Genomic DNA, 26,951 nt, shown 5'->3' with positions numbered 1-26,951 from the left:
CTCGTATTTTTGTGCGATCTTGTGGGAGTAAAATCTTTCTACTCTTTGTTTGTTTTTGTTTTCCTTTTTTTTACATTTTCGGTTTTTCCTCTTTCGTGTCTTGTTAGCAATTGACAGCAGCAGCATCGATTTCATTGTCCTGCAATTGTAGCAATACTCAATTAATAATTTTTTTTTTTTTTTCTTTTGATTTTACCAACGTTGTTTCTTACTTTCACTCTGTTGCTTTTCAATTCATCAGATAATTTCTTACTTTTTATGAATCTTGTACTTTATGCATGTGTGCATTTCTTATGATTTCAATTTATTTTTGATTAAATTGCTATTTGTATTCTTAAGGGAACCATAAGCTTCAGAAGGTATGCTAGGTATTTACTATTGTGACAGTTACATAATACGCAGTCATACGCCATTCTATATGTGATGAAAAGTTACACACAGCTAAAGAAGAATGTGCTATGTTTGGACTGAGTCGGAGTTTTAATATCATAAAAGATAGAGATAAACGTTCTTGTAGACGTTTAATATGCCTTAGAGAAAATCAGATCTGTCGGAACGCAGGCCTCTTTGTGCCTCTAACAGTACTAAAATGGAAATTTTCGCACGTTGTTAGCTAATCTTGAGAAAACGGCAGCATGACAACATTTTCACTTGTGGTTCGAGTGCTGTGTGTACCAGCACTCACAGGAATGGCACGAAACCGTCTGTCACTGGAAACGGAGTGAAAGCGGATGCTTGACCTCTAGAAAAATGATCTTTTTAGGTAGGCTTTGCCTTTGAAAAGATAGCGTGGGGACAGAATAAGATAAGCACAAAGTTAGTAATACGAAATTTTTTATTTCGAACATTTGCTACTTAAGGAGGAACCTATCGTAATTAATGCACGCGTACATTTCGCCTCAAAGTAGCATAAAAATGAAATACTTTACTATTAATGCACAAACTGGGTCGTAAAAGGAGTAAGAAATTGTTCAGTTAATGATTTCGGCTATTTGATCTAACGTGAAATTAATTTTTGGTTCAAAGACGATGATTTTTTATAAGTTTATTGTATTATTCTCGGAGACTAGCGTTTGAATTCAATCCAAGAGCTCGATTCCTGTGCGTTTCAAGTAAAAAAACTGTGATGCAGGTATGAAAATTTAGGAAACCCCGTTGGATCTCTTGTCGTCTTAAAAGACGAACGATGGTGCTCGTGAAACCAGCACTTCGGGGTATTTCCGTGCCAATTGCACGTAAAAAAACCGAGAATGAAAGAAATATTTCCGAGAATAAGACCACAGTGTAGCTGATATTGCAAGCTATACGTTCATAAGTGTGGGTTAAGCCAGCGTATGCCAGCTGAACCCAACCGCCAATCATAATTAAAGTATGGTCTACTTTACCGGAAGTTCAAGGCTGATATACCAATTTCATATTCTTGCCTCTTACCTTCTTTGCTATACGATAGCTTTGTCTTAACAATAAGAATGTTAGTCGCGTTAGTTGAGGTTGGCCACTTGTCATTTTCTGCCAGATAATGCGACTATCTCGCACACACTTCTTAAAATATGTTGTTGTTTTAATTACCTCATTGGAATCAAACTTTTTATACATCTATATATCCATATTGCTTTCCTGAGATGCATTTCGAATTTGAAAGGGACCAAGAACTAATGTCCTTTATATGGTTTTTGTAACTTGCTTTGTAAACGTATTGAAAAAATTAGATTTTTCTAAACCTTAATATTGGATGGGCGTGGTCAAATTTCCTCATCTTAGCACAGGTGCTACACCAGGACCCACAGAGTATTTTTTTAATTCCTTTTGAGAAACAAGGATGCTCTTGGTTTACGCGGTACTGTAGGAATGTCGTTTGACCGATTTTGCCCATTTGCGATACTAGCCTGCGTGTAACAACTTCCAATGTTCGTACCAAATTTGAGGTCGATAGTTTAATTGTTGCGACTAGGGGACTGTCTCACACAGACATTACTGAAGAAGAGCGACCCAGACGGGCAGATGAACAAATTTAAATCGATTCAGAATTTGAAGCTGATCATGAATATGTAAGCTTTGTGGAGTCTCTGATGCATTCTCCTGGGCGTTGCAAACGTTTCGACAAAATGAATATACGCCTCATCCTTCGATGATGGGTATAATTAATGAGTATATATGCCTGCATTTAAAAGAAGATACTCATTTTTATTACACTCTTTGCATTTTCCTGTTGGTAAGTAAACTTCCTCTAAGCACTACAACAAATATATAGTAAATAGTATGAGATATTACTTAAATATATATAGATATTAACAGCCAACTAAATTAATTATATGCACTGAATACTTAAATGGATGAAGTAATTTGAGTTGATTAAAATCAAAACGAAAATGGTCTTCACATTTACTTTACCGAGCGTATAAATATCAATTTTGTCAATTCTGTCAAGTGTCAAAAACTACCAAATTTTATTGTGCAAAAGAAATGCCTCAAAAATGCCTCAGATATGTTTGAAAAGAAAGTAAATATCCTTTGCTCTGTTACCTTGCTTTTCGTTAAGTCCTTTACTTCTGACTTGCATAATATCCTATTTACATTAAGGATTGTTTGGATAGAGGATACATTTGAAATATTCATTTTTAGCGCTAAATATTTAGTACAAAAGTATCGCATGCGCTTTTTCCATTCATTTTCAAGTGCTACTCACACGTGGTTATTAGTCGTTCCTCTTTATGCTTCTTTTCTCTTATTACCATTGAACTCTTTCTTAGTAGTACTCTCTTTTCATGCTAAAGATGAATTTTAGTACTTTCTCTCTTCGTTGATAATTTTCGGTAACAAATAGTTTTAAATAACAACACATTTTCTAATTTTATGTACATCTGAATAATGTAGAAATTTTAAGAGTATTTTCTTTTCATTTATCATAGAATCCGAAAGAGAATATAATATATGTAAAACAAGAGAGACTTAGAGAATGAGAGAGACAGAGAGAGAGAGAGAGAGAGAGTGAAGAAGAGAAACAAAGAAAGAAAACACGAGTATAGATGGTGATAAGAAAGAAAATTGTTGTTAAAGGATAATAAAAATGTGATTTTTGCGGTGTTACAAATTCAGTAAACGGACATTATTTGCTAACGAAGCACATGTAAGCGGTAGGTTATTGTACGTGAAATGACGTTTTTAGAATTTGTGTAGAAAAGCCCAAAAAGAAGTAAACATGAAAATTAAACGGTCGCGAATAACCCTTGCGGTGAAGTAAAAAATTGCAAACAAAAAGTATTAAAATAATAATTGAGCGGTGTGTAAAAAAAATCTTAATGAAAAAGTTTATTTAAAAATTAAAAAAAAAAAAAAATACATATATATATATAAGTATATATATATAATAAAAGAAGAGAAAAAAGTGCAAAAATTTTTGAAATAAAAGCTAAAATTTATGGAATTTAGCGCACACTTTTGTTTGCCTTCTTATTAAACCATGATGTGTGTAAGATGCGGATTATACTACTGAGTCTTGCTGTTGTTAGAAACTGAAGAACAAAAAACGCACGGAAAGTAGGTTAAATGATATGCGTGTTATTCTCTAAAAAAATTTCTTTATATTTTCTCGTATATATATATATATATAAATATATACATATATATAAGTTGAAATGATGTTAAAATACATCAAAAAGAAAGAAAACATGTCCTTGTTTGTAGTAGTTTTATTTACATATTTATGCACATATTTAAGTGGTACTTTTAATTTATATAATTTGCATTTTATAATTAAATGCAAATAATTATTTTCTAGTAAACGATGGATAAATAGAAAATTTATCTTAAATATTTAATAAAATTAAAAACTCTTTCATTATCTTATTTGATTGCTCATCTCATACAAATTTGAAAGGGGATGACTTTACCTTCACGTTCTTGCACAAAGCTTTATTTCACTTTATAATTCTATTCCTATTTTTGTTATCGTCTTTATCTGTAAAAGCCGGCTTTGGGAAATTTTTTCGTTTTACAGAGCTTGCAAAGATTGACTTTTAATACTTAATTGATCAAAATATGAAATGAATAGCTTAGCTTATCTGCATGAGTGAGATTTTCATTTAAAAACTTTTTGTTGCATACTTTTTCCAACAGCTGGAATATACATCGATAGCAAATTTGTTGCCTACTTTTTCGAAAAATATAAATATAATGTAATCGTTTAATGAACTCTTGTTAAGAGCTATTATAAGAATCTCGTAAATCTTTATATATAGGTTTAAAACAAAAGATTGCAATAACTGTTGTAGATTTCTTTGACGTTAATCTTTCAAATTTAGTTAAAAAGGGAAAAATTTAAATTAAAAAAATTTCTAACATTTTCTAAGAAACCTTTGAAATAAGATCATATGCTTCCTGTTTGTCTTCTGTTCGAGTTGGTGCTTCTCGAATCTTAAAGCAATAAAAAAAAGGAAACATATCCCTTGAAGGGACAAACAATAGCTTAGGGTTTTTTTTTTTTTTGTTATTCTTGTTATTGTTATTTTTGTTTTTGTCGCTCTTGATAACCTAGTTTGTCTATTATTGTTTTTCGGCTAAATAAGAACTCTTTACAAAAAGTTTTCTCAAGCTTTCCTTACTGTAAACGATTAGTATTCATTTTCCTTTGTATGCTCGTGCGTGTATGTTTGCTGTTTTGTTGTTTTTCATGTCTCACCTGAAAATGTTTTTCTTCCTCTTTCTTGAATTTTTACTTGATTTGTTTCCCCTTCCCATTGGTTCCATTGTTTGAAATTTGATTTCATGTTGCAAGACTAGTTTTTTACTTCAATTTTATTTTTTTATTGTTTGTGTTTTAAACTGTTTTTTTTTTTTTTGTTTCTTTTTTATTGGCAGTTAATTTCGTTTGGAAATTAACATCATTTTCGTTTGTTTAACATAGCAAATAAAATTCGATAAGAAGAGAATTGTAAAAGTTTTCATAGATAATTAAAGCAATTTGTAATCTCTACATGGAAAACGTTTTCTGCTTTAGAAAAACTTTCAAGTGCAAGCAGTAAATAAAAATAGATACCGAATAAGAGAAATCAAGAAAATACTTCAAAGTTAATATAATGAGTTTTTTGGAATTCCAAAAGCTAAAACTATTTTACACAGAGCAAAAGTAATTCTGATCCGTCCTGAATAAAGTTGAAAATCTTCAGTTGCACTGCACTGTAAGAGCCGACATATATTAAATAGTACATCGAGTTTGTTGTCTCTACATATAAATAGTATTCTTACGCCTGCTTTTTATTCCAATTTTTACAACCAAAATAGCAAGTGTAGTACAGTTGCCCCTATTGCTGCCGGCCTTACAAGCTTATGCGGCCTAAAAATGTTTAGAGACTTTAGAAAATAAACATTGACATTTCGTTTGGGGCCAAGAAACTTTGATCCTACTTTTCCGCTTAGTATTGTATTTCTATTAGTTACCATGTAGTACATCGTAATAGATACACTTGGGAAGTTTTAGGAAATTTTTGGATTCTTAGATGCTACTCTAACTTTATACACGCGCTCAATTTCATTTTTGTGTAGCATTCAATTAAATAGTTGAAAAAGAAATTTTATGATTTTAGACACTAGCGTACTTATACCATTTTCATTAATAACGCTTTGTAACAAAAAAAGCGCATTTATATAACATATTTAAATCTAACGGATTGAAAGCACTATTTATATATCGAAAGGATATTCGTATACCCTAAATGTGAAGTAAATGGTTACAATTAGCTTCTTACTAAGCTTCTTATTAAGCTTTTGAAAAATTTCTGGAAAAAAAGAAGAAAAAAGGCTTGGTAGCCTTACTATAATATCTACCTCCACACATTTACGCGGATTTATGCAGGACTTCATATGGACCCACTTTTTATTATACACATTTGATTGCATGTTATTCACATATCTTATCAAAATTCTCCCGACTACAGCAATTTCGCTATCATTATTATCATTCCAATATGTGAATAGTTGAGTGTCGGATACTCCTCGCCAATAAAAGCAAAAGTCAAAGTAGTCAAAGAGTCTGCATAAGAGATTGCTTATGTTTGATGGACAAATTTGTTTTTGATTAAGGGCATCCTCTCTAGCCAGACAACCCTTTGGTAGTTTCGATATCTTATCGATAATATCCAAACATAGCGTTCCCAAGACACATCCGATGATAAATTGGACTTTTTTACTCTTGGGGAATCAAACGTTTGTGTCCTGAATGGGTATAAATCCGTTCAGAGTTGAATTCTTAAATTTTGAATTTCTTTACATTGTTGCCAAAACTTGTATTCAGTTTTTTTTTTTTTTTCATTTTTCATAATAAATTTTTCATTACTCATAACGAATTGATTGACTTTGATAATAATTAAAGAAGAAAAAAAAAAAAAGAAACGAATCGTTTTTCATTCGCTCTTATTATTATTATTATTATTACTGGCGATACGAAGCGTGTTATTATATTTCATTACGATATCATAATACGTGATTAATGACCACATTTTATTGTTGCTATCTTTTTGCTATTATTTTTATTGCAAACGTTTATTGTTTAATTTCTAACAGAGGACGAAGCAAAACATAACATAACAAGCATGAGCAGTTAGTTTTCAAAAATTTTAAAACAATGATTTATTATTTAGTAGTAAACGAATTAATAATTGAAATAAATTATTAATCAACTTATATAACGATTCAATAAAATTTTCAGTCATTCAAAGGAATATCAAAAAAATGAAAAAAAATGCACAAAATATATCGCTAATCGAGATGAGAGTGTTGTTGTTTACATATGACTTTTCATTTATAAAAACAAGTATTAAAGCAAAACTATTTCGGATGGAACGGTGGTTATTTCCAATTTCACATATCGTCTTTCCTTTCGCACACATATATCATGTACGGAGGTTGAAGTTCGTCTTTGAAGACCAGTGTATGCATGTAAACTTCATCATTAAAATTATAATTGTATTACTAAGTCGCATAGCGCTATTATCAATTTCTCCGCTTGAGTTACACCTTCACTCCACTTCGTATATGGAGCATTCAAAAATTCTCGGAAACTGAAATTTGTGCTTACATCATAAAAAAGTGCCCAGCGATGACTAGAACTCATAAAAAGTTCTTTTGCATTTTGGGACTGATAGGAAATATACGACATGTTTTTAAAAAACTTTTTGGCTTTTTATTCGCGAACAGTCGAAAACATATTGCAAACTTTTAAAAGGATATACTATGCCGTGTACGTCGACCAAGTTGTAACAGAAACCGTAAGTTAAGAATACTTTGAGAAATCTCTTTACGTAGACTTGACGATTTGTTTGGCTTGCTATTATTGACCTATGCCTGAGGCTTCAAATGGCGTCGGTTGATGTTTGTGCGGGGATTGCAAGGATTAAACATCAGCGAACTGTTTGGGAACGTTTTTAGTTAAAATTACATGTTCTGCTAACGTCGAGCAGATGTCCGATAATATGGTTGACAATTTGTCTATTTTGTAGGCAACAATAATTTTTTAGAAAAATTTGAAAAACCTTTGCTGCGAAAAGCTTACAGTTTTGCTTGTAAAATCCATTTTTGAAAACCAACTAATTATATACTTCACCATTTAAGGTCCAAGAGTATATTAAGTTTGTTACGATGTGTGCAACAACTAGAAGTGCTTGACAAATGAATTCACCTTCTATTACATTGATCGATTTTGTCTGGCTCGTCTTCGATTGGCTCGTCTTACCCGGCATTTTTGGGCTATTTTCATGGAATCTGAGTAACTGACGCGCTTTGGTCCAAGAACGCAAGCCCTTAAAAATGGTAAAGATCGAAATAGTTTTTCGGCTACTTCCCTTATAATGCTTTCTTTTGAAAAATCGTTGTATGCACAATTGTGAGATGACGCAGGCTGTTTAAGGCCACTATTGCGATTTTATTTGTTTTTATATGAAAATTTTCTCTCGAATAATTATGGTAATAATCAAACCAAATAATTTTTCCACGAACTTTTATTATCTTTAATTAATTTCAATTTTTATATGTACAATTCAAAGATGGGTGCGTCAGGTTTGTCTTCTTCTTTATAAGAATCGCAATTACTTATCAAATCTGCTGTAACGAGTGTAAATTTTCGTAATCACTGTAATGTCTGGGCTTTGTTTGTCTGTCGTTTAGTGATGAAACGCTAGCGACGCCTACGCCTGATAGAAATCAACAGATAGAAGCGAATATTCATAGCTAATAGATGGCCACAGATAGAAATAGGCGCAATTAGCTTCGAATACCGTCACAGTCACTGACTTGTAATTCGCATAAAAAATTTATATTGAAAATTGATATAAATATTCGCCAAGGCCATCTAAGAATTCAATGGAAAATCCTATTAATCACTTGCCACTTCCAAAATGAACAAGATATTCAAATTTGTAGCAACAAATATAAGTTGTACTAGTGCAGCAGTTCGAGCACTACGCGATCAATATAATTTGTGATTATCCGCCTGAGTAGTTGAAGGCGTGGAATCTCGACTAGCAAGTCAATGGTCGTGGGTTCGAATCTCAAGTGCGGTAAAGTTTTTAATAAAAGCCGATAGCCTTAGATGCGAGTGCTTTTAAGAGTTTAGTCTTACAATTTATTTCTCTGGCAAAATTAATAATAATACTAATTATGAATTTGTTTATACTTGTATTAATTTCAAGCTCACTATCGACTGCAGAATGTCTATTAATTTGGGCATTACGCTTATCAACCATAAACGCCATAGGCCTTATAGAAAGTATATATAGTTTCTATTAAATGAAGATATGTTCATCCGATTGGGATCATCCGTCAGTTCATCTTACAATCCACGCTGCTGCCATTTCCTGTCTGTCCGCGAATTTTCTTTGTCTAAAGTCCATGGATCAAATATGAAAGAGGGCTTGAAGGATTCGCAATTGCTAAACAACTGATAGAGCTTAACACGCCCAAAAATTGTAAAGTCTGTAATGTACGTAAACTTCGACTTCCTTAAATCAATGAAGTATTTGATGCAAGTAATTGTCAGACCATACCCAATATCGTTGCAAGAGTAGTACTCATGAGGCAATTGACCCACGTAAACTTGATAAAAATTTTAGAGATATTTTATGCTTATTCAGGCTAAGGAGTATCGACGGCTCACTTAGAAGCGAACATTGCTTAAATCCTTTCTTTTCATTTACATATCTGATTTCATGTTGAAATGATCTTTTAAAGTGTTCTTAAAGTTTTATTAAAACATCTTTTATTCATTTTGTTATTTCAGCTTTATAGGTATATCTACTGTATTTCCACCTGCTGTTTGCTGAGACAAACAAAAGTTGATGTGTTAGTCTATAAATTTTCAAAAATCACAATCACAGATTTTCCTAATATAAGTAATTTGTGTAGGCACAAAAATGAGAAAAAAATAAAAACACTAGCCACAAACCCAGTGCAAGGATTTGATAGCAATATTGAAACCAGACAATTGCTTAATTTCAACTGCAATGCAACAACAGGAACAGAAACACCAGTAATAGATGATGAATAACTAAAGTTTGCTTTTAAAAATGAAAATTTTAATCTTTTTATTAAAAATATAAATAAATAAATTTAAATAATTTATTTGGGTTTTGCTTTGGTGTGCCAAATACATTAAATGTGCCACACAGAGATTTTATATTATTTCTAAAAAAAAAAACAAAAAAAAAAAAAAAAAAAAAAAACCTATTTAGAAATCTATTCATAAATGCGCAAAATTTTTCTCTTTACAGTGCGAATAAATTTCAATAAAACACGCATCCCCGGTATTCACATATATATATATATATATATATGAACTAACACACTCTAAATATGGAAATACTTATGGAATGCAGATGTGTAATGCAGTTAACACAGATAGCTATGAAGAGAGGCTGACTGTAAAGGGTGAAAACTTTGGTTGGCACTATTGTCGGTTACTCCATGCCGTTAATAATGATGATAACGTTGTATAAATATTTAAAAATTTATTCATATCCATACAGTGATGGTTAAAGACCATAAATTTATATGATTGCTGGTTTGTCCTTTACCAAAAAGGCTATTATAAAGGGCGCAGGAAATATGGTTAAAAAAAGTAAATAAATGAATTACAAAAAAAAAAAAAAAAAAAAAAAAAAGGAAAAGATAAACAAAATTTCATGAAAAAATGTGCATAAAAGTAAAAAATTTACTTTCAATAATAAAACGAGAATTTTAGCGTTCGCTCATAAAAGAAAATATAACAAAAAAATAAAGGTGCAATCATTTTAGTTATATTTTTACAAAATTTTTTATACAACAATTTTTAACAACACTAAAGCTAAAGTGAAACGCGTTTGTTTATGTGCGTGCGTATTTTTTCCTCTCTGTTATTGCGCTAAAAATTACACATGAAAATTTTTAATATAATGGAACTGTTATTTCTGGCCAATCATATAAGGTAAGCGAAACATGATAATTTTTTTGGAAAAAAATTTTTAAGGCTTACTTTTTGACGATAATAAAACTAATATTCGAAGAAAAATTCCAATTCGAAATCCAAAGAAATATCTTAAATAATTTCTAATGTAATTAAAATGTTTTTTTTTTTTTATTTTTTTCTTTATTTTTTAACAGCATATATAGTTTGGTAGTAAATGAAAGGAGAAATTACCGCAGTAAATAATTACAGTTTACGACCTTTCAAACGTGTCACGTTGACATTTATATATAATATGTATAGACTAAAAAGAAAACTATTATTTATGTTGCTCCAAGTTTTTCTCTATATAAAAGAGAAAAAAAAAAAAAATTCCACAATGCAACATTATAATTAATGGTGCATAGCTTTGCGCAAAAGCTTACAGTTTTTTTTTTTTTTTTTTTTTTAAACTTCTAATTAAAGGCCATAAAACTTAGTGGCAACGTAAGCAATCAGAGTTAAATGAAAGTATAAATTTGTGATAGTGTTATAGAGCGAATCTTTAAATCTCTCTACATGGAATTGAAAGATTTTCATTGAATCTTCTCTGAATTTAAAGCGTCGATCTGGTTTATATTGCAGCCTGAGCGTAAGTTAGAATTAGAAAAATATTTTCCTTATAACTTTTATGATAGACTGTTCTTGTAGTGAAAATTGTCATGTTTTTTTTTTTGAAATTATCGTGGTCTTGTAAAACGAATTCGATTATACCCAGAATTACGCGCTGTACGAATAATATCATTTTACGTGATGATGTTCATTTATTTTAGAAAATGCAGAGGTTAATAAATGGGTTTTCAAGTGCGAAACCATAAGTAGTAAAGTGCTCTGTACTTGTTCTCCAGATAATTTAAAACCCAAATTGATTTTTAGCAGTTCTCGGGAAACAATTGTCTTTGCTTTTACTATCATCGCTTATCGTACTTCTATAAATTGGGAATTGTCAACTTTTTACAAAAATCGAAAATTTGTTCTGAAAATTTATAAAAACGTCTAGCTACACTTTTTTTTTTTAATCTCTCGGAAATCTGCCATAAGGTCAATCGGCAATCACTAGAAAATCATATTTTAAAAATGTAGTTCAAATTTCAGGACTACTTGCTGAAAATTGAAGGAGCTACACTCACTTTAGTCAAAAGGAATTGGTTTTCCCAGGGGCTTTGCTACTAGTTACTAGGGTAAATTTCCTTCCTTTGTTATTGAAATCTTAGTTACTGTTTTTTTGCCTTAGGAGCATTATTCGATGAGATTATCAAATTTATTTATTGGTTATTGAAATGTAATTGTTGAGAAATCACTTAACATCAGGCACTCTTTAACTTAATTAAGTGAGTGGAGAAATCAAACAAGTCATGTTATTTTAATATATCCATCAGTGTCTATTAAGCAAATAATGATCAAAACTGCAAATTGGATTAAAAGGAATGTTATTGAGGGTCGATCATGTCTCTAATTTCAGGATTTAATGATTCTCTCTTCAACGAGTTGTTCCTACTCGAATGGTTCCTCGATTCAATAACTACTCGTTTATAGTAATCCTTTGTTTAGGATAAGTTTCTATTGATTTATTTAGCTAAAGACGTTCTATTAACCTGGAAGTTGTCTTTTCGATATAACAATTTCTAGATTCAGGATTCTTTTCCTAATTTAAATTATCCTCTTTTCTATGTAATGTTTTCTTACGAACTTCATGGTTTTCTCGTAAAATAATTTCTAATTGCGATGCTCTGTTCAATTATGTAAATTCCTTCGGAAAGGAAGTATCTTTCAGATACTGATCTCGTAAGAGTTAGTAATTTTGTGCTTTCATATTTCGCGCAGCTACAGGTAGCATAGATGAAAGTCGCGAGTTTCAAGTCGATGTTCAATCGTAGCATTACTGAGTGTCCAGTCGATATCAATTGAACACACAACTACTAAACTGAGTACACTTCCAATCTTTTTTCCTCTTTCACCGCTTTTTTCTGACCATATTCGTGCTACATTCATACGAAACATCTCCCGAATAATCCGTCATACTAAAAAAAAAAAACTTTCCGCTCAACTAATCAATCATCTTTCCTACACAATGATATATACATTCAAAAAGCAACTAAATAATGACGTTTTCAATATATGATGAATGAAGTTCTAAAATCCATTCCTTAGGTTAATGAATATGGTATACAAGTTGTTCTTCTCAAAAGGTGCTTAAAAACTTAATGATTCTCTATGAAGCTAGATAATTATCTCTGCAAAATAAATAAAATATCGAAACTTAACGAATCTTCATTCAACCAGAAGAAAATTAACTCTCTCATGAGATAATTTTCTTTAACTAAAACTCGACAACATCGGAATTTGAATTTGTTGATTTCTAGCCAGTTGACTGTCAGTCCCATTGTTGTCAAACAATTTCTGATTATTCACACATCCTGACTATCACTCCTTCGTTCGCCCGTTCAAATATTCATTTTTGCCAACGATGGCAATTCTTTCTCGTTTCTCTTTAATCTTATTGAGTCATTGCTCAAGTTTAAGTTTTCGGCAAAGGTGAAAGTGCAAAATTTACTTGGTTTTGGATTGATTACCTCATATATTTCGAAGACTTTATTCTCACTTCTTTTACTTTTATAAAAACCTCCTTCTTGTACCTATCTATTATACAGGTCTATTTACATTTCAATAGATTTTTGACTGTAGCTTAAAGTTCAACACCATTCCATATTTAGTTTAAATTTCCCTCTGTTTCGTAATTAACATTTTATCGTAGCCTCTGCAAGCCATTCGCTTCTCAACACTTCTATTGAAATTACACCATAAACATAAAAATTACTCGTTGATGGCTCTTTGAATTTCTATTTATAAACCCAATTCGTTGATCGTTACTTTTATACATCGATTACGCTGTTTTCCCTAATTATAATGGAAAAATATATCATTCATTTATCATTTGTGCCCAAGAAAAATCATGTTATGAACTTAATATACCTTTAGTGGTGAGTAAGGAAATAAATAGTTACTTAAAAGCATTAATACCCACCATCCATAATGCACAACGAAAACATAAAATTTTGTCATGCAATCTCTAATGGAATAAAATTCTGTGGAAACATAAATAAAGGCTGGCCTGCAGAGAATTCATGGAGCCATGTAAATACTGATTTTCTTGTAGTTATTTTGCCTCACATTAAAAACTTTGACCGTTCAGCTTAAGATTGAGTAAAGAGAGAAAGAATTTATTTGAATCATAGCAAAAAAATTTTAAAGTAATGAAAATTTTCTCCTAAAGCGGACGAAAATAACAAAAAAAAAAAAGAAAGAAAACAAAAATTAAATGTTAAAAGTAAACACAAATTAATTTTATATCAACTTCCTTTTAGTGATTGAGAAATACGAAAAAAATTTGTTCACTGATTCCCTCCAATGTGGCCTCTTTCTGTGACCTTTTACTTATCTTTTTTTTTTTTTTTTTTTTTTTTTTTTTTGCTTCGGTATACACCTAACGACCTTAACGCCACTTTAACAGTTGTGTAAGCTTTGCTTAGTTCCTTGAAAGTTGTCTTTTTCTTACCATGTTTATCTTTCTTAGAAAGCGAAAAACTGATACCGAAGGAGAGAGAAATTGTGGATATTAAAAATTTATACACCATTTGGTTTTTTCAGTTGCCATTGCCAGATCTCCTTGAACATTTTTAAAGAAAAAGAAAAACCAACATAAAGAGGAAAAAGAAAAAGAAAATTGAATTAAATTTTTTCTGTTCTGACTTGAATGGCGAGTCGGTTAGTTGGTTCGCTTGTTTGCCGAGTAATAGTTATAGTTAGAATATGTCGGTTACAAATGTGACAATTATGAACGCATTTTCTGCTAAATGCAATTGTATTTCCTGTAAAACTTTAGCGCTGTATACTGAAAAACTTTTATATTAAAAAATATATATTATTGCAGGTAAATATGTTTGGCCCACTTTTGAAAGGATTTCATTTGACTTTTATTTGACGCCTTTTCAAATGCAACGGAAATATATATTAGAAAATATGAAAAAAATTTTCATAACATATCTGTTGACCTCGTTATTAATGTTTATTTTGCACTAAATTTCTGAGTGCATTATCATCATCTTTAGTAAAGTTTGTGAAATTGAAATTGATTCCATATATGTAATGTTAAAGATTATTAATTTAGTTCATATTTCATTCGAATAAGAATTTTATCAACCTGCAGCAACCAGCATCAAAAGTTTAAAACCCATATTATCAAGCCCATAACTAATGAATACATTGAATCCGTAATTTTGAATTGGCGTAGACTAGAGGGTGAAGTAAAACTGTAATACATAGCAAAATCTTCAATTTTGCCGTGAAACATCGATACAATATTGTTTTCTTACGTAAATTAAATGCCTTTGCGAATTTTATGTTTCTGTCCAACACTTTTTGGGCTTACATTCGTGCCATAGAGTCGTGATTTTCATCACGTTAATCTAGGTTTTCTATACAATTCTTATCCGCCTGAGAGGTTGAGTAGGCAAAGGATCTCGACTAGCAAGTCAACGCTCAGATCTGCGTTCAGATTTCAAGTACGATAAAGATTTTAATAAAACCGATAGCTTTAGATGGTAATAAACTTTTAAGACTTTAGTCTTGAAATTTTTTTCTCTACCCAAAATTAATAATAATAGTTATAATAATAATAATAAGATGAAGGGGATCTGTTCACAAATTATTTACAAAAACTTGTATGTACAATGCTTCTTCTGTTCATGTCCTTTCGAATGTTACGATTCGACTCACTTTGTCTTCGACAAATATTCTTCTTATAGAGTATTTTAAAAGCAAGTTACGATTACCTTAGTTCGTTGTGGCATTTTCGTGTCAATACCTTTTTCTTTGAAGGGTTGTTAAACATTTTGTCAATCGTTAGGCTACATGACTTTGTCGTAAAGCGTCATGGATCTGCATCCGGGTTTACAATTTTACGAATTTTGTTTCCTAGAAAATCGGGAAGTTTTCAGTCGGGAAGATTTTCGTAATACTATTACGCTAACATAAACGTGACAACTTATTTTGACAACAGAGCTTCCTAAGGTATTTTTTTTAGATACAAAAAGAGTTGTATGTTGTTTTTTATTAGCTAATGCATTGAATTTTGTGTTTTAAAAGCGTTTTGTTATTAAAAGGCATGCGGATTAGTTGAGAATAGCATTGTATATTGAACTAGGTAATATTTTATCGTTTCATTCACGAAGAAAAGAATAAACTCACCCAACTTTGAAAATGCATTGCAAGTGCTCGTGTGCCCAGAAAGATTTCCTGCCCAAATTTTAAGTAAATGCAATCTATGCCATATGTGTTCATTGACATGAAAAGAGACTGAAGAATGCTTTTAAAAATAATTTTCTGTTAACGAAGACAATAAAAAGAACAAGTGTTATATTTCGCTTTTCTACATAATCCTTTTTTTAGCTCAATAAGTTGATTTTAATTTTTTTTTTAAGCTTTGAAATATTAGAATTTACTGAACATTTTCCCCAGTATTCGAGTTTCTCATTTGACCCCAGACGATTATCTTTTCAGTAAATGCGTCGCGCATACAACACTGGTTTAGACGCAAACCTGGATAATATGACGGCTCCGAATTGATGCAATTTTATTGGTTAACGACACGTTGATGTGAGTTGACGATCGATTGAAGCTGACTAATGTAATCCTGTTTTCATTCTAATCTTTTCAAGGTCTTATGGTGTAACACTGCAAGTTGAAGGGAAATTTTGCTTCTCCGGTAGTGTATATTATTTTTTATCATCTTGAGTGCAGTTGCAATACCATCTGACCCCAACTGTTCCTAATCATGGTAATAATGCGGGTGATTTCCGTACTTAAAATTAATTCTACTTAGATGCTATTTTATTATTATTATAACTAAATTCCATTATTTGGTTTTCCAATTTTTGCTTACGGGAACTCAAATATTACTATTCAACTTACTTATAGTGTAATGGGTAAACGACTTTTTAAAATGTGTTATTATTTATTAGTTTAATATTATCGAAATTTAATACTTATAAGTGGCTAATTGTTTGCAGTATTGTTTATCAGAAGTTCACTGCATTCAAGTGCGCTATGGGTTCATTGTATTTTAATGAGCTGTTGTTGGCCGTTTTTATTTTCAACGAAAAACAATTAGTACTCTATGTCTGGTCTATTGGCATTACAATTACATTTCATTCCAATGCACTGTGCATATCAAAAAGACATATGTAATCATATTTGCTATATTTGCATATTTAACCGCTTTGGGTAAAGAGTTCCGCTCGACATATGCGGGTGTATGTCTCATTCATAGCAACGACAAAGAAATTTAGATGAATTAACCTTAAAGAACTTTAGTTTCTTCGATGAAACAAAAGAACATGAACTTGGATCTTGAACACAAACCCATGTGATCTTCTTACAGTCCCAACTAGCTCATGCACTTTCAATTTTTGGTTGCCCATTATCGTGTCATAAATTTAAATCTTTTCTGATGACTTTTAATTTAATTTAATTTTCCAACTAACTCTTAAATATCTCTAACTGAGTGCTTAACCTTCCACGATCGTTTTAAAGGCATTTGTTCAGTGTTTAAACATTTTGTGTGGCGAAGGGGAATTCCTACAATGCCTATCTGGCCTTTTTTTTGGTTAGGCACGAGAGTATCAGGAGACATGCCTTCTCCCACACTAAGAAAGCTTTTTCTTTAAGGTAGCCTTCTATTATCTTGTATTATATAACCTATTTATTACGCATCCATTTGCTTCCAATTTACATATCATAGTACAGAAAGTGATAATAACAATTTTAGTTTAGAAGATGTTTTGCTTTTCTACGATCGACGACCTTTGTGTAGTTTATTGCGACGTTATACCTCCATTTATGATAGTTTTCTACTGATCCTGTATTACTTTTTGTTATGGAAACTATTAGCTTCAGTTGAAATAAATTATTATGTTGCTCAAGAAATGGAATAATTTTTCACGCTACGATATTTTCGGATTTTTAATGATTGTCAAGAATATTTTATATTGCTTTTTGCTGATGAAGCCAGGTTGATGAGTGAAAATCTCCCCATAAATATCCGACGGAGAGAATTCCATATCAGACGACAAACTTGACTTGCAATCGGTATTGAAAACGACACCATCCAAAATTCCTAGTTACGGCAAAGAACTTCGATACGTTGCCTGATCCCATAAAGAGAGAATTTCCATAAAATCCGAACAGTAAACTGAAATCGTGTTGGATTTCAATTAACTTAATGACAACGTTGAAAGCAAATGCCAGTTCCGGGCAATCAAAACGAAACTGCCCAAATGTTCTTAAAGAAGTGCTTACAAAATAAATGCAATAAATGTAAATGCAATTGATCATGTCGATGAACGCTGATCTTTACGAATCGTTCGATAAAAATCAATCGTAATGAAAATCTTATGTGATCACGTATCTTATGTGGTCACGAATCTTATGTGAAACGAATCAATCCTGCTCTCTTCGGTAGACTGCGCTTGTTTTCTGAGCCAACAGAATTGACTTTGAAGGAAATCATATTTTTTCTAGAACGTCCCAAAGAAATCTGAACAAATCAAGTCTGAACCGCATTTGTACAAGTCTGCTTAAATGATCCCAAACAATCGAATCTTTAAGCACTGAATACAGGACTGTGAAAAGATATTCGTCATGATTTGTTACATGAAGATGACAGGCTTAAAGTCGCAATCAGTAGCTGAGCAGATAAAAATCGCCTGAAATTGAGCTCACGATAACTATAGAAATTTCTTTGACTGTCATGGTGGACATCTGCCTTTAGCTCTAAAACACTCATTTCTCTACTTTTTACTTTAGCTGCCCGTCTCCAATTTGTTCGTCCATCTGTTCATAGTATATGTCGGAAAACTTTGCACAGTTATTAATTTCATAAAAAATCTGATTTCAGTTTAAAAGCGAAAAGCCATTGAGAATTTCCAAATAAATTTACCAGCAAAGTTTACAAAGATATTAATCGAAAATTTAATGCAAATATATGCAATTAACAATGAATTATATTGTGACGTGCAATACACACTGCGAATATAGCAAACATTTATAATCGCCCTAAGGAGATGCGAGCTCTCTCTCGATTCGATTTTATTTCGAAAAATTCACACTTCTAAAATGTCGAATTTTTAATAAAGTTTTGGTTTTTTTTTTCTTTTTTTCTTGTTGTTTTTGATATTTGTGTGCGCTACTTTTTTATTTACTTAGTTTGACTTTGTATGTTAGCGTATCTATTGTTTTATTGGGCGATATTGTAAATATGTAAATTTATATTTAAATATGAAAACCATGGAATGAATCTCTTCTTCCGTTTATAAAAAAATTTGAATAAAAGTGACTGTCAACTATTGTAAAAATTGTATGTTTAGCAAAAAGTCTAAAATATGGTTTAACCTATAAATATAATATCAACTATACACAAATCCATATATGTGTGCACATAAAGAGTTTATTTCGTTATATGTCAGTGTAAATGTAAACAAAAAAAAGTAAATATTTGATATGCATCAGCAATTCAAAAATGAAAAAAAAAAAACAAATTTTTTTTTATATATATATATAAAAAAATAATTATTTTTCACAAATTTTTGGGATTTTTTAGGTTTTTATCATTTTGAATGTTTGCTCAGTTATTTATAATACAAAATACTCTGATATTTCGTTTAACAGTATTTAGTCAAATTGAATGAATAGTTAAAATAGTCTATTTAATCCCTTTTCAGTCCTAATCGAACAAATCTTACTCAATTTTTTTGTTTGCTTGTAAAAAATATGTTACTTTTTTTACTTTGTACTTTCGTGTTTCATTGGGATTGCAATGTGGAGAATATTGCAATATTCTCCACTTCAAGCCACATAATCTCGTAAAACTTTTTTATTAATGCATAAATATTCTGCTAAAAACTACAAAATTATGTTTAGGTTTGATGACGTATTAGGTATCCCGGAGATTTCTTACAGTTTTTTACTACGAAATAAAATAATATTTTTTTTCATATAAAGGACAAGCCTTATTATCTTATATATTTATAATTTAGTTCATTAGTAAGTGGCCACACTTCAGGCAATTTCATTATCCTCTCCTTATAAAATTTCTGCTCTTTTGCAGAAAAAAAATTCCTGTATGTGAACTTACGCTGTCATCTGAATTGAACGTTTTGCGCAATATTGTGCAGACAACGAAAGAGATGATGATCTGATGGCGCAATGTCAGGTCTATGTTGGATATAGTAATACATCTCAGCCAAGTTCTATTAATGAACTATGAGATCTTGCAATGTGTGATAGGAAAGCCTATTTTGTTGGGTTGACAAGTCCTGGACGCTTCTGCCGCAATGCTTAATTCAATTTGGTCAGTTGTTCACAGTATACTTGGAAATTAAATGTTTTGTTGCGCGCCAAAAGCTCATAATGAACAATTATTTTATAATTCCACACTCGCGGATGATCAGTTTTCGTGTTGTTTGAGATGGATTATCATGTCTTCAGCATGATCTATTGCGTTGCATATTTTAGTGTAGGATCCATTTTCTCCACCAGTTACAATTATCTTTAAAAATGGATCGTGTTGGTCTTGTTTTAACAACAGATGATCGATATTAATGGGTTGCGTTAAGTGAATTTCTTTTAAATCATGTGGAATCAAAATGTTCAACTTTTCAATTGGTAAGTGTCGATAATCATGTTCCATCATAATTTTTAGTTGGTGTTTGGACGCCGTAAAGCTTTCACTGAAAAGTTTCCAAAACGAAATTACGCAAACCAGTTTTGGCAAGTGCGTTCTGCCTTAGCATTAGTCACATAGAGAGCATATATATCTCTATAAGCTTTTCATCTCTTTTACTTTTTTTGAAATAAAAAAGTAAAACACATCTTATATGCTCACTCAGATCTGCCATTTTGAAAACAACTTCTCAACTTCTATAACATAACCGATCATTTTGAAAATTTTTTTTTAAAAAACATAAGCCTGCTCTACACAACTATATATGCTCTGTATGTTAATTATCTGTCTAATTACCTGGAAAAAATTATCTTAACCTATTATCGGGAAAAACCGCAAGAAATTTTCGGACTACCTAATATTTACATGCAATTGTTGTCTTTTAGTTTTGAAAGTATAGGGAGAAGATTTCATGAAGACCACTTGACAGCATCACCGGTTTTTTAGAGACATAAGAGCATATATCAAAATTATAGCTATTGCTATATAGTATCCATCCACTAACAATAGCAAGGAGCACCTTACGCATTTCTAGAAAGTTTTTATTTCTAGCCCAGGAGGACTGCGATAATAAGGTTAGCTTTGCAGGTAACCATTTGCAATCGTATGCAGCATTTTCGTTGCCTCTGGGTATACATTTTCGTAGAGAATATGGAGTAAATTTTCCTTCGTAACATATTTAGCAATCTTTTATGGCAGAAGACTTCTTCACATATAAGTTTAATCAATATTGACGTCATATGTGATCTATGCATTCGGAATGGATATTTGAGTAAGTGTATCCAAGCATCAAGGCACAGTATCTGCAAAGAAATTTCAATTATCGAACGTCACTTCTATCTCCTTTGTCACCAGGGTTTTCAGTAGAGCCGAGATCTTCTTAGCTGGCGCTTTAAAGCTTAAGTCTTGGAACTTGTTCTATTGCTAAGCTAATGTACACAAACAAAGTTTATAGAAAGAAAAAAATATAAAAAAATAGTAAGTGAATGAATTCATAGCACTCGTCTTAAATAAAACTCGGAAATGCACTGAAAATGCAAGGATTTTCTTCCCTTTTCTATATATGTACAAAATGAACGCTTTTGACCTTAATCGTGTCACATGTTTTTATAAAGAATTGTACTAGGATGTCACTTATGCGAGTCATGGCAATAATTATTGTTTTGTTTTACAGTTTAAATTCATTTGTGCAAACCGAACAAACTATGCGAAATATAAACATATTATCGCTATTATTATTAATTTAGCCAGAGAAATAATAACAGCTTTATTGAGCACTCAAGTGCACTATGTATAATATAAACATAAGATATTATGTCTAATATATTTTGATTTCGAATTATATAAAAACAAGTAAAGAAACTATAATGGGCCACAGTCCACCATTTAATATCATATACCACCCTGGGCTTTCTAAGTAAGTCGTTATATGAAAACTGGTCGAAAAAGTGATCCGATCTGAACGATTTTCAAAAGCTTTCATTCCTGCATCAAAACAAGTCCTTGTACTAAATTTCGTCATAATATATTAAACATTGAGATCTATAAGTTGAACACAAGAAAGCTGGTGCACACAGAGACAGACAAGCTTAGATTGATTCAGAAAGTGATTCTGATTTGATCGGTACAAGAAAAGATGGGTCTGTGTCCAGCCCTTTTCGATATTGCATAAAACTTAATATATCCTCGTACCGCAAGTGGTGTAGAGTAGAAAAAAAAGCCAAAGGAGACGTATATAGCACTCGGAGTACACTATCAAATAACTTTAAATTAATTTGCACTGAAATATTGTATAGAGGATGCAGAGGTTAACCGCGAAACATTGCAAGATTGTTTTAAAAATTACGTTTTTTTTTTTAACGCTTAAGGAGAGTAATCTTATAAAATTTTGAGAATCGCTTATAGCAAATTGATGAATGATGATGATTAAAAATAATTTAATATAGACTTGTATTTGATATCACTTTTTATGAAACCGCGGTAGAGAAGGTTTGCATTTGTTTTTCGCAACAACCTTTTATCAAATATACGAAGGACAGTGCCCACTTTTTAAAAGACTGATCACGGTGGTATTCATGACTTATGAAATTTATATAAATGGGGATAAGCATATTTTGAAGAGCTTGCAATAGGTGATTTGAATAGTGTATGAAACATTCAACTGAAATCTATGCTCTGAACTTTTCTGTCTCTAATTGAGACGTGTTTCAACCGACTATCTTTCTATAGACTAGAAAAACCGTCCTTTCGATTCGAAATCCAAAGTTGGGTCGCAATTAGGTGTAGGATGGGCCATGACTTAAAATATTTTTACCTCTCTCTTTCTACTAAAATACAAGCTTTGACATTAGAAGCTATGGCAAAGATATTAAAATCTTTTCATATATATCTATGTATATATAATTGATAAGCTCAAAGGCACTATCTGTAATAATGCACTACGTACAATACGATTAAAATCGAGAGACCACTGTCTTTTTGAATGGCCATAATAAAAACAATTTATTATAAAAATCATTATTAGTGTTATGAAATTTTATAGGTTTCATTCTTCCTACCCCCCCATATGTTAGGCAACAAAAGGAAATATTTCTATTGAATTTGATATTGGTTTGAAATAAAATGACATCCTATAAAAATATATAATTCAATTCTTTTTTTCTGACTAATTATGAAAATAATAATCATGAATATCATTTCTAGAAATTGATAATAAAATCACGCATTTTAATTAATTTTATTTAATTTTAATTGTGTTAAAATGTATTTTCAAACGATTGCGTTTTTTTCTCTCAATTTAATTGTTAAATATGATCTCAGTCCGACATTGAACGTGATACGCAATTCTGTGTTAATTTAAATACATTAAGTGTTTATTAACAATAATAATAAAAACAATAATCAATCATAAATTGAAAAAAAGCAAAAAAAATTCTTCAAAATGAAAATTGATAAATGCAGACCAAAAAAAAAAAAAAATTTTTAAAATATGGGATAATACTTTGTATGCACATGTGTATATCAAATTAATTTTCACTCACATTTTTGATCAAAACAACATTAAGAAATAATTAAATTACGATTTATACTCTTATTTTCATTTCCTGACCTTTGCTAAAGCATTTTAGCGATTTGCTCGCTGTGAGAGATGAGTCATTCAAATACACCTTAAAGTGATTACAAGTTTTTTATCTTGCATGTTGATTCATAGCCAAGAAGTTAATTAACGAACGTTCACCAATTCAATTTTTCCTTACATTAATCTTGCCAAGCAGTTCAAATGTTGGAAAATGAATTTTCTCTTATCAAAGAATTCATCTTTATTCACTCATGTTCGTTAGGAAGCACGCAAAAATAGACCTCGTTACCAGGTAAAAGCTTACTTTCCCGAACAGAGATACGAAAAGTATCTTAATTGAATCATTTTAAGTTTTTCTATTTGATATCCCTACCGATGGGATTGTGGAGAGAAAACTAACTCAGCCTTTCGAATTGACTTAATTTGAGGCATTCTACTTTTCAAATCCTTTAATATGGCACTAATTTGATTGATTATAATGCTCCTTCCTATAATCCTTCATCTTGTAGGAGCCATTATATTGATTTTAAAATTAACACATTTTTAGACAAGTCATACACCTTTTTGTCAGGAATGTACAGAACAATATTCAATATTCTGTCTTCCCTACTTTAAGAGTAATAAGCAGAAAACGTAAAAAAATCAGAATTTTATGACTTGCTTAAATCAACTTAGACCAAGGACAAAAATATACTCTACGATGTCTCTGGAACTTACTTCTGTAAATCTATTGAGAAAATGAATACATGGGTTCACATAATAAGCTATCAAAATTTCCCTTATTTACTTAATATGTCCAAATACCATTATTCACCGGATCATGTTAAGTCATATTGTAAATGGAAGATTTCTTTTAAGTAACCACTTTTTAGAAAATCAGGATTTTACATGAAGAATGATCGTAAAATTGATTCCGTTAACTTGCAATAACGTTCATCTTTGAAAAATGGAAGCTTCCCCGTTGACCAGGGAAATACATTGACAGGCGTCAAGCAGATAGGCAAATAGGCTTAAAACTATTCAGGAAGTCAGCTTCGGCATAATAAAATGCGAATTTGCCTCAAGCCTTTTGGGTTTTGTTCACGCAACCGCAGCACTTTTACAACTAGTAACTACAATGTAACTAATGTAACTAATTTCAGAGAAGTAAGGCCACTCAAGCTTTTTGATGTCATACTTGCAGAAAGTTAAACACTTTCAAGCCCTTTACTTCATTAAAGTCACATATGATGTTTCATATCATAAAAGTAGTAATTGTATGACTGCAATCAAATTAGTTTTCACTGTTTTAAAATCGTGGGCGTGTTCATTTTTCTAAAATATTTTACAGCATACTGCAATTTTTCACCGACTGCCTACACGCCCTTAATAGTAAATAGTAGCGATAAGTTTCATTTGTTAGACAATCAAGAGTTCGTTTTTTATATACATATGTATTTTATATTTTTTCTAGCCATTTCCGGCATATTGTTCAATTTTCAGTACCGCTCAATTATAAGTTATCCTGGCAAAGACGCGAACAAACGTAAAGATAGCTCCTCTTTTAGTAAAGGCAAAAATCTGTAATACACGCAATGGGCTAACTTTACGCTAATAACACATATTTATAAAATTTAGCGCAATACTTTTTATTATAAATTAAAGTTTTTTTTAGACCTAATTTAATATTGCTTCGCGATGGCAAATTCGAACGAATATTGACGAATATTATCGACTTGTTTGCCTAGATTTAAAATTCCTTCTTAACTTAGAGGGTGAGCCGATCAATGCAAAGGTATTGTTTAGTAGTTCGTATTCATATTTACCTGCCTCTATAAGATAGATATTTGTTTTTTTGGGCAAATGCTTGATTTTGTGAAAAAAACAATTAAGGGAATCCTTTTATATACTCCATGCCAGTTAACTGAATGAAATTTAGTTAAAGGAAATTCTTTTTGCGAATTTTGATAGATTTAATTGAAACTTTTAACTTTCAAGTCTGCTCAAGCCTCTTACAGGTACAAAACCTTACAGTATGTTACGAATCGTACGCAATGTCCTATCGTTTGTGGGCAGATTGCTTTGAGATGATTTGATCAAATTCTAATGAGAATATTTGTTTTTCCAAAACAAAATATTTATTTAATCTTCACTTAATCAATAATCCCTAGAATACACTTTATTTCGTTTTCAAAATCACTTCCTTTTAAGTTATACCCATTTTTGGTTTGAAATTGTATTAATAAAGTGATCCTTTAAGTATCGTCTGAAGCTCATTCTGCCATTTCGTCATTTTCGCATTAATCATTAAATATGCTACCTTGGCATTTCAAGTTTGAGAAATAGAAAAACATGATTAACATCGAACTCTCCGATATAAGCCGCCGCGAACTAACAACTGTCGAATAATTAAAAATCACTTTAAAAAAGTAATCTCTTCTTGAATCGCCAAAAATACCTTATTTTCGAGTATAATTGCAAACGGCAAGAAAAACATAAGAAAATTGAAAAGAAAGGAAAACGAATCTGTCTTTCGTTAAATGTGTGTGGATCTATTGGTTCATTTCGCGTGATATTAAAATTAAGTTGATGAGAGAAAAAAGGTGACAATTTAACTTATGTCAACGAGACGTTGAGATAAATTTTTTTCAAATGTATTCATAAATTTTTTGCCGACGTATAGATTGAAAGAAATGGAAGAGATATAAGATATTGACGCTAACTGAAAATATATAAACTTCCAAGAGCTTCCAAAAGGGGTATGTTTGATGTACCCGATATTGCATTATATTCCCACCATGTAAAATTAATCGAATATATTAAAATATATGTAGATAGCTAATTCGAGGAAATAAATCAATTCCGTAAGCAATCTAAGCTTCATTGATATCTTATTAAATTTACGTTAGATGACTTTCGCTCAGTTACCCTTATTAACTTATATCGTGCTAATTCAAATAATTTCTCTTCCTTAATTTTCTATCAAATAAACTTTCTCGCATCGGCAATCGCCTTCCTACTAATTTGTATAATGCTATTTAAATTTAAACGCTTTCTCACACATAACTCCTGAAGAAAACTTTTCAAGGAGTTCGTTTGCCATATAATCAATATATCCCATATAATTTATTCAGAGAAGAGAGAGAAAAAACTTGTTCTTTTTTTTTATCAAGGAAATAAATAAATTCCATAGGAAATCAAAGCTTAATTGATGTGTTATTAAATTTATGTTAAATGTCTTTCGCTCAGTTACCCTGATTAACTCACGTGATGCTTATGACATTTAATTAAAATATTTTCGCTTTGTTAGTTTCTATCAAACAAATTTTTTCGCATCGGCAATCGGGTTCCTAGTAATTTGTATAATGCTATTTAAACTTAAACGCTCTGCCGAAGGAATATTTTCAAGGAGCTCGTTTGCTAGATAATCAATAAATATTTAATATAATTTATTCAGAGGAGGGGAAGAAAATAATACATTTTTTTTTTTAAATTTCGTTTCTTTTCTTTTCTTTCTTTGTTCTCAGCTTTGTGCATATATACAGATACACATTTACATATAAACCCTTAACAAAACTAATTTGCTTAAGCATGTTTAACAAAACAGATTTTCGTTTTCTTTTCCTATGGTTTGGTGCTTACCAACC

The 26,951-nt window shown here is 31.0% G+C and overlaps 1 protein-coding gene across 2 annotated transcripts in view; it reads left to right on the top strand.

Moving 5' to 3' along the window:
- The first annotated feature begins 3,368 nt into the window (after nt 1–3,368).
- The window catches only part of LOC119632801 (chaoptin), a 163,217-nt gene continuing 139,634 nt past the window's right edge, over nt 3,369–26,951 (top strand). For both annotated transcript variants that reach the window (XM_038025917.1, XM_038025916.1), the window contains exons 1-2: nt 3,369–3,537; nt 9,759–10,450. In XM_038025917.1, the coding sequence (XP_037881845.1) occupies nt 10,401–10,450 (50 nt within the window). In that variant the 5' untranslated portion in view covers nt 3,369–3,537; nt 9,759–10,400. The remainder of the gene's footprint in view (nt 3,538–9,758; nt 10,451–26,951) is intronic.

Source organism: Glossina fuscipes, unplaced genomic scaffold (assembly GCF_014805625.2).
Source record: "Glossina fuscipes isolate IAEA_lab_2018 unplaced genomic scaffold, Yale_Gfus_2 2, whole genome shotgun sequence".
Classification (NCBI taxonomy): domain Eukaryota; kingdom Metazoa; phylum Arthropoda; class Insecta; order Diptera; family Glossinidae; genus Glossina; species Glossina fuscipes.
The sequence above is the reverse complement of the archived record's forward strand: the minus strand, read 5'-3'. Positions and strand labels throughout refer to the sequence as shown.